This window comes from Trachurus japonicus, chromosome 11 (genome assembly GCF_045865225.1).
Source record: "Trachurus japonicus isolate A0001 chromosome 11, Traja_1.0".
Taxonomy (NCBI): domain Eukaryota; kingdom Metazoa; phylum Chordata; class Actinopteri; order Carangiformes; family Carangidae; genus Trachurus; species Trachurus japonicus.
Window position 1 is genome coordinate 23,158,693 of NC_140917.1, and position 9,852 is coordinate 23,168,544.

General features: G+C 41.9%; 1 protein-coding gene across 1 annotated transcript; it reads right to left on the minus strand.

Annotated features, from left to right (window-relative positions):
• Positions 1-4,838: 4,838 nt before the first annotated feature.
• Positions 4,839-9,209, minus strand: LOC146978879 (cholecystokinin-like). Its single transcript, XM_085791927.1, has 4 exons — positions 9,063-9,209; positions 7,943-8,063; positions 7,672-7,827; positions 4,839-5,276 (listed from the first exon to the last, which is right to left on the minus strand). The coding sequence occupies exons 2-4, from the start codon at positions 8,061-8,063 to the stop codon at positions 5,149-5,151; spliced, it is 405 nt and encodes a 134-aa protein (XP_085648053.1). The 5' UTR covers positions 9,063-9,209; the 3' UTR covers positions 4,839-5,148.
• Positions 9,210-9,852: the final 643 nt, after the last annotated feature.

Below are 9,852 nucleotides of genomic sequence, written 5' to 3' on the forward strand. Positions count from 1 at the left end.
TTAATATTAATTTGTTGAATACTTTTGTTTTTGGCGAAATGTTTGTAAAACTGACAAAACCTCCAACAGAATCAGCTTAGCTTTGATTTTGGTGTTACAGTAATAACTAAAACCTACCATGCTATCGCACTAAACTAACAAACAATCGGCCTGGTTATTGTCAGCTTGTTAGCATGGTGACATTATCATCAGTCAGATATCTGAAAATCTGGGCAAATACAACGTTTTTTAAAATCTAATTTGATTTTATGTAATTGGGTGAACTGATCCATCGACAGCAGAATATCTTAAAAGAGATTTCAATCCAAAAAAAAAAACTACTGCTAGCTACTCACGCCCCCTGCTTCGGAGACTGACTCTGCTGGCTAGATGTAGTACTCCCACTCTTGCCTTTTCTTAATCACAGCCACACAATCCCACACACGTCCAGACACACACAGGTGCCATCGCACTAGTTGGCTAGTTACTGTAGCACGAAATCATGCCTTTCTTCCTCAATATTACTGGGTTAAAAATCCAACATTTTATATGTAATGGAAAATTTAGACCAAAAAAATGTCATCCTTCCTCTCACCCCTCCCTCCCCCCTCTCCTCCTCTCCTCCTTCCTTCCTGTGTCTCCCTCAAGTGATTAGGTGTGAACCCGACAAGTCACTTTCAACCAATCATGGGCATAGATTTTGTGTCAGTATTAAAGATACTTTGGTTTAGTTTCTTAATTGGCCATTAGACAGAGAAGCTGATGGTGCTGCCCCTGAACTGGACGGATCAATACGAGGGATGAGTGAAGTGATTGTGGCTAATCAGCTGTTGTGGTCGGAAGCTATCTGACATTTTCCTTAAGGTTTCCTTGATGAAATGAAGCAATATAGTGCCTCAAGCGTCTTATTTTTTGATGATTTATGTTCTTCTGCCGTTGGATTAAGTGTGTGAAGTAGCTGTCACGACCATTGTTTGCACTTGTGTTTATTTATTTTAAGAATATTTTCCTGAATTTGAACTATTTTTCATAAGAAAATATGTTGTCTCACACACTGTATATAAATGCTGTTCATTGTCAGTGAAAATGACACACTCATAAAGGAACTGTTATGTGTAGCACATAACCAAGAACCACACATCACTGTAAGTACTGGGGTGAGCATGTAATCAGGGGATTTTCCAAATAAAAATCATCAAACAACAAATTAATCTATGTGATTTTCCTCTTTATTTGCCTCTACATGAGTCTGTGACTCATCCAGAACTGGTCAAATCAACTCATTTCATCTACTCACTTCCAGCAGATGGAGCTCACGAATAACTCAACACGGCAAATAGTACGTGAAGTGCCAGTCTGTCCACATTCATTACCCATCCAGCATCTGTAGCTCTTGTGCTGTGAGGGAAATGATGAGGGCTACTTATTAAACCTCTATTAGCCGCAGGGTGAATGAGAGCTATAACCGAAAAATGTCACTCTGTCAGCCGGGGGAGTCTAATTAGAAGAAATGAAATCTAACTAACGTCACTGATGTCTTCCATGTTGGATATTTGTCCCCTTGGAATAACATTTTGATAATCTCATTTATCACAACATCAAATCACACAGCCCCAGAGATGTAAAAGGAAATCCTCCCTCCCTGTTCCCTCCTCTGAGCACAGACATGGCTGCAGCTGGAGGCTGGACCTATAAAATGAGTGAATGTACAAATCATATGTTCATGGAAGTGGATATTAATATAATTTAACAATACAACAACATGGTGCATGTTAAAGTGTACACTTATCCAGTGTAATATCCAAACACCTGCCAAATGGATTGGCACAAATATTCCCACAGACATTCAAGACAACAACAGACGAGATCAGTTCTGATGACTGAAGATGAATTTTCTTTGATGATCTTCTTCTAGCGCCACCATGAGGTTGGATGTTCAACATAACCTCAGGTTGAGCATTTGATTTATGACCTGAAGTGAGATTTCCCAACATTCACAGCTGTGGGTGGCACTAATTAGCTAATGACAGCTAATCCTGGCCAATAGCACGCTGAGCCAGGATGAGCCAGGATGGTGGTGGTGAGCATAGAAAAATACCAGCTGAACATCAGCACGTAACAACTGTCGTTCTGAGCCTCTTATAACTTACAACAGGCTCAGGCTGCTGGGAGCTGTGTCTTGTGCGCTCTGCCTGTCATATCTGGTAGTTAACATCAGTATTTCAACCAAAACATTTTTAATATCAGCTTCATATCAATTTTTAATTCTGTTTGTGAGTTTATTTTCCTCCTGTGCTTGCCTGGGGCCAGCTACTGTCCTACTGCAAAATCGACCGTACCTGTTGCTGGTGGTTATAAATGTATTTCTAGTCAGAGTCTAGTCTGAGTTTAAAATGTGTAGCGACTACTTTATTCTGTTTAAAAGGTTTGCAGCTCTGTTATGTGGTCATGGCTGCTAGATGAATCTACATTATGTGGGCTTGGATTTATAGCCTTTGTTGAGTCAACCCTCAGAGCATCAAAGACAAAGTCTTCCTTGAGTATACTGTACGTTGCTCTGTGTCAGATGCCAGTAAAAATGCCTTTGAATCAACTACAGCTGATCTCCAGTTGAAAGAAAAGGGAAATCTGGAGAGTGGACAGAGATTAAAAGACAGCATGTTCAGCCAGTTTCAGGAAGAGCTCGGACCATCTGCTCATCACCGTGAGCTGGATCTTCATTACAGCCACACTCTTGGAGCTCATGTTCCTTTCATGAGTGTGTGGCTTCGCCCATTAGGACAAAAAACCAGAGCACTTATGCATGTATGAGTGCTCCAATCGCTCCATGTGACCATATAGGCTAGATGCGTGTTCGCTTTTTGACCTTTCTTTCTCTGTATGATTTCCACCTCTGGCACAGATCCACATTACTGTAACACACACACACACACCAAGTGGAGCTATTTGCTTGCAGATGCCGATGAAGCTTTTAAACCATCCCAGAGCCTTTAACTCCGTAGTCTTTGGCTCTAAGTTTGAATCAATTTCCATGGTCCTATCAGAATCTCAAATCTTTGAAAATTTCTAATTCAATCGCAAACCCCAGTCTAAGCTGGTGGCGCGCACACACACACACACACACACACACACACACACACAGATACACAAACAAACAAACATATAAACACACAGCAAGCCCCTTTCTTTCCCGCGGGGCATCCCAAACCACTTCTCTGAATAATTCACCCAGCTTGCTTTGCTCATCGATTCCTCTCCCCACCTCTCACTCATACAGACACATCTTTCACTTAACACACAGGTCCAGCAGCAGCATAATGGGCTGCTTCATCACAATTCACCACCACTGTGTTTTCCACCTCTTCATGTCACTGATACCTTCAACAGGTTCATCTCAGCAGACTTTCATGACGCCTGACTTTGGTCAGAGTCACTGCTTTCAAGACCATTTCAAACAAAAAATGGAGTCAATAGAAAAATCATTGAATCTCGTCTTCTCTCTTCACCCAAACAAGTTTAATCAAATATTTTCTCATAACACATATTTCTTCATAACAGCCAGATATACGGGGCTTTTTGGACACAGTTATCGTCTCTGTGGTGGAGGCAAAGGCAATTATTAGGATTCATTTTGGGCCTTCTTTACAGTAATACTGTAATTCAGTCGATATCAGTGTCTCCAAACATTTCAAACTGGTTCAGTGTTTAGCAAAAACTTAAGCTCGTTATGAGCTCACAGCTGAGAGGGGAAAGTATTCTCAGACACTTACTGGCACTCTCCCTAAATGATGCATTTACTGACTTTCATCTCTTTCATGTGGCTGCACGCTGACCTTTTTTTTCTAAGCATCAGATATTTTTCTCTTTACATTTATTATACTCTTGAAAAAATCCACCGTGGACCAGGAACGTTTTCTTTCTTTGTTTTGCATCAGGCAAAAAGATTCAGATCTTTGACACTGAAAAATCATAGGTCTGAAATCATTTTTGTCCTTTTGAGTGATTCAAAGTTGCATGGATTACAAAATGTGTGATACAAATATCAATCCATTGCATTAGCAGTAACACTGAGTATAAAAGAAATCCACCTGGCAGTAGATAATATTACAGTAAGTAAATGACAGGTCCCATGTAGGACTCTGTAGTCAGGGATCTGCAGAAAGTCTGAAGCCCCACATTTGTACTGTAGCAGTATATAATTATTTTTTCTTTACTTCAATAGAATCACATCAACACTCAGTCTTTCAGTCAGTCTAAGATTTATTTCTTGTGAAATGTGACAGTGGGAGCAGTTTCCTTAGAGTCTTTTTGCCAAAAGCAATAAATGATCTAGCAGCTAGCATTTTAAAGAGAGATATGTCAAAGAAGAGGGTCTTTGTTCAATGTATATCTGTTTTATTGTTGTTTTATACCACAATCCCAGTTGGCTGTACAGTTCCAAAATGGTTTTATGTATTACTACTGTCAGCAAACACAAAAATAAAGATCTCATTCTCTGAGATACCAAAATATATAGTTACATCTAATGTATGAGTTTCTTTCAGTTTATTGTCTTAACACAGTCATTGGCTTCTTGAGATATGAAATGAGGACGATTTCCCCAATCCAACACAAAAGTATATGATGCAGATTTTGGGGTGTCATTTATAGGATCGTTGTATATCGCCTTAACATCAAACCAAAATGGCATACAGCAGCTCTATGTGTAATGAGCACTGGTACCTGCTCAAGCTGTCACCACTACTCTGCTGTGTGCTATGTGAAGGTTCATAAACCAGGTGCCACGGATAATCCTCACTTTTCCATGTGAATGCACCTAATGAATGTTAATGAATCTAATTTCAATAATTCATATGCAGAGAGTGATATTTTCAATCTTTATTCAGTCCAGTTAGTCTCAACAGACCCTGACACCTTCCCAGTCCTTACCACCCAAAAAAAAAAAAAAAAAAAAAGATAAAGAAAACCAGGAACAAACAAACCTCGGACAGTGAGAGCTTTTCTGCAAAATTTGGCATATGTATATTGCATTATTACAGTTTTACAAACAAATGTACAACAAATACATCATAAATAGACTCTTATTGTGAGACAGTGAGGAGCCAGCTTGCATGGGATTTTTTCTTCTTTTTCTCTTGTGCCCGTATAGAGGGAGCGACTTGGCTCTCTTTACGAGGAGTACTCGTACTCCTCTGCGCTGCGGCGGCCAAAGTCCATCCAGCCCAAGTAGTCCCTGTCTGCTATCCGGTGGTTGGCACTGCCTCTGCTGTTCGCTGTGGAGTTTCTGCGCACAGAGCCTGGGGAGGGATGGAGGCAGGGAGAGAAGGAGTGGGTGGAGGAGGAATAGAGCAAGGAGGGAAATTAGTATTCTTCAGAGAAAAGAGGACAAGAAGGATCAAGAGAGAGAGAGAGGCTGAAAACTTCCCTGGCTTGTGGCCCCACTTTTGGTTTGTTTCTGCAGTTTAAAATAGAAGTCGTAGACGAACATGGTGCCCTCGATTCATTTACAGATCCTACAGACGACTAAAGCCTGACTGCTGCATTGGAAGTGTTATTATATTATTGTAACCAGCTGTAATGTGTCAGTTTGGACACAAATGATGCTCTCACAAGCTCAGCAGCATGTTGGCTTCCTGCTCTGGAACAGAGTTTTAGTGAGTGATGCCTTTAATATAAAAAAAACAAAACAAGTTTCATCACTTTTGCAGTTTTCAGAAGAAACTTTCAGAAGTTACTTCACTTTGTCACCAAATTATACTTTTCACAGTTGAGTGTTCATGCCTTCCAGAGGAAGAGGAGCTGGTCATATTGGAAACTTGACTCTGCGCAGCTGATGGCTGATGATGTTTAGTTGCTGTGATGATTCTCAGTTTTAAAGATTTCTGTTGTTTTTATTTGATTTTTTCCCCCTCTTTTGCTGTGAAGCTGGTTCGCTTTGAGAGACTTTAATTGCCCACTAATGGATTTGTCCTCTCTTTCTCATTATTTCTCTCTCTCTCTCTCTCTCTCTCTCTCTCACACAGTTACAGACACCCCCCCCCCCACACACACACAGAGAGAGAGAGAGAGAGAGAGAGAGAGAGAGAGAGAGAGAGAGAACACCACAAAGAAGAGGATGGTCCAACAACAGCTGGACCTTAGGTCCTTAGGTTGACAACATACTATTACCCTCCCTTCCTTTGTGTGTCCATGCCTGTGTGTGTGTGAGAATGTGTTAATTCCCCTGAAGTGATCGATGTACTGTAATTTTACCCCGTACACACACACACACACACACACACACACACACACACACACACACACACACACACACACACACACTCTGACCTCCAGCCTTGTAATTACCAAAAAAAATGTTTTAACACAAGTGAGGGGAAGGATTGCTGCTATTATTTGGTAATCAATTGAGCGCTAGCAGAGATGCTGTTTTCACTCCACCTACAGCCTCCTACGCAACACACACACACACACACACACACACACACACACACGCACACACACACACACACACACAGTGCTTCAGTTCCCTGGTGTGCTGAGAAGATTGGCCGCAGAAGGCTCGACAACGACACCTCCTACACTGAAACATGCAAGTGAACAGCGAGCACACAAGCACCTAGACACCACACACACATACACACACACACACACAGACACATACACACTTTCCTTAAGGGATTACACATCGATGTCAGCGTGACTTTTGACACACTTTGCTGTCTCACTGACTGAACAGTTTCTGTTTTACATTTTTCTCTTTTCTTACAGTTGTAAGTTTTAAACTGAAGATTTTACAACAGCAGCGCATCAGTTTCACAGCCTGGATATGTGAATATGCAAAAGATACATATTAGTGTCACGAAACAATCTCACCTATTTCTTCAATGTGTTGGCAGTGAATGAATCCTGAAAGTGACTCACTCTGATTTGTAAATCGCTCACTTACTGTAAGTTTTTTTCCCCCCAATCTAATCCCATGTTGCAGTCTGTCTCCTCTTCTGGGACAATATTTCAGTCTGTTCAAATTCTTCTGCAAAGAGACCCCATGCATGTGGACACACAAGGAGTCACATTCAGTAGCGTCAAGCCAAGCTGAAAATGCAGATCCCGACATCGTGTGTGTGTGTATGTGTGTGTTGTGCACTGTGGATTCTCCTGAGCATGAGGAGCTCTGACAGGATTGAGGTTTTGTTTGTGAGAAAAAAAAGACAAAGAGAAGAGAAGAGAAGAGAAGAGAAGAGAAGAGAAGAGAAGAGAAGAGAAGAGAAGAGAAGAGAAGAGAAGAGAAGAGAAGAGAAGAGAAGAGAAGAGAAGAGAAGAGAAGAGAAGAGAAGAGAAGCGTCTGGGGAATCAGACGAGGAGAAAAAAGTGAAATAAGCTGGCACGAGGAGAATGGCCGGAAGGCTGCGAACACTAATACACGCTCTTTCAAACCACAAAAGCTTTTCAGAGCCACTAATTCATTTTACAAAACTGCCGGCGCTGATTCCAGTCATTAGCTGGACCGAGGGGAGGAGGAGGATGGCAGGGAAAAGCACTTGTCTCTGAAAATGAATCTTTCTTGTAAATATTGTTGTTTATGAAGCTGTTTTCTTTATAATCTAACTCACTCATCCCTTCATAGAGTTTGCAGGCACTAAATACAAGAAAACTACTGTAGATCCAGAGAAATACTACCCTACACACACACACCTTTCCTGGAGGAGATGAGTCTTGCCAGCAGCTCACTGAGGTTGGCCCGGGAGTCTGCATCGTCCTCAGCCAGAGGAAGAGCCTTCAGCTGGGGGGCAGAGCGGCTGTGTCGGGGCTGGAGTTCTCCCAAGGTGTGGATGTCGGAGTCGAGGAGAGCTGCTCGCACACACACATACACACAGAGTGGGAAGAACAGGTGTCAGCTATGAAAACTCACAGTGATATTATAATGCACCTGATTGCTGCAGCCTTGTTCTTGCATGTACTGTACCTTCAGAAGGAGCAGAGGCAGAGCGCTGACCCTCGTCCACGGGCGGCGAGGAGAAGGGGAGCCCCAAACAGCTCGTACATAGGACTGCCAGCACGACACACACACACAGCCCTGCAGTCATCTGAAACACACACACAAAGCAAAATGAAATGACAGAAAGAGAGAGAGGCGGGAGGTTAACAATCAGAGATGAAGTCCAGTCTGAGTTCACAGCTCAGTTCTCAGGCGTCTCCTGACTCAACAGTCGACTTCCACGGTCACAAACTACAACTGAGAGCGTCTGCCAGACACCTGTTCTTCACAGCTAATAATCACTGACTGCAAAAAAAAAAAAAAAAGGCGCGTGAATCAGAGCAGCGTATTCACACTGTGGCTCACGGGGCACGGCGCACAAACGCAACAGCTCTGTCGCTGTAGCTGCTGATGCTGGACGCTCACATCCTGGGCTCAGGCTCTCAGCAGGGCAGACTGAACCTTATTGTCAACGCAGAAGGAATTTCTCATTTCCTTTTTGGTCTCAGGACTCATCTCTGGAAATGAACTCTCAAAAGAGAATGAGGGGGAGTAAAGCATAATTAAATCATTTCTAATCTGACCCTTCCAGTTTATCAGTGAACATATAAATACAATACAACCCTGCTGTAAATAACATCTACATTTATCCAGTTGTATCTATTATTATTTATCTCATTGCACTACTACCTCATTGTTTATTTGCACTAACAACTGACCACCTTAATCCACCTGCCACTTTACTTATCTGTCGTATTATGTTATTGCTCAATTGTTGCTGTCCTCATTCTGTATGTCTTTTTTTTATATATATGTGTACAAGTGAGTGCATAAACCAAAGTCAATTCCTGTATGTCTGCACATAATAAATCTGATTCTGATCAAATGTGATGCATTTACACAAATATAGATTATGTCAAAAAAAAAAAAATCTAAACAGAAAACACATTTTCTTATCTTCTTTGCCTCAATGTGTTTTAGGAGAAATTTCCTCTGTGTTGGATCCAATGAAGAAGAAGAAAGAAAATGTACACTTTGAAAATCATCTCATTAAATCATATAAATCTCTGCTTGATCAAATTATAAAAAGAAAAAGTGGTTGTCTTACCTTGAGAAAAGAGGTTCAGCGTGTTAGAGGAGTGTGTGAGAGAGAGGAGAGCACTTCTATGCTGAGTGGGAAGGATGTCCCTTTTATACTCCCCGCGCTCTGCGTGTGTGTGTGTGTGTGTGTGTCTGCTCCCTCAGTGTACATCCTGTGTTTTTTTTCCTCTGTGTGTTTTTGCAGCTAATGTGAGTGTATTTGTTACAACCTCAACGATTGAACGGCGTGCTTCATTTTTTATTGTCTGTTTGCTCATCATTAAAGTCAGCACGAGGAGCTGCCTGGTTGACATGCATTAACTAAGTGTGTGACACAGTGTGTGTGTGTGTGTGTGTGTGTGTGTGTGTGTGTGTGTGTGTGTGTGTGTGTGTGTGTGTGTGTGTGTGTGTGTGTGTGTTTGTGTGTGTGTCTCTGTGTGTGTGTGTTCTGTACACACCTGGATCCAAAATATAGAAATGTTTTATTTTTGTATATTAGTGTATTCTGATCTGTATCTTTGTAAATGATCCACGCTGTATGTGTGTGTGTGTGTGTGTGTGTGTGTGTGTGTGGGTGATGAGGAGGATGGCAGTGCGGTCAGGCATGTGTGGGCGTGTGTATTTGTACACACCCACGCGTGCATTAGATGTCAGCGGATGTTCACACTTAAAAAGTAGGCAGAAGCAGAGGAGAATTTTAAAGTGAGACATCTTCACCATCTCCACACTGTCTCTCACCCCGTCCCCGTCTCTCTCTCTCTCTCTTTAACTACGCAGGATTTACCAGTCTCATCGATCACACAGGTGGAGCAAATCAA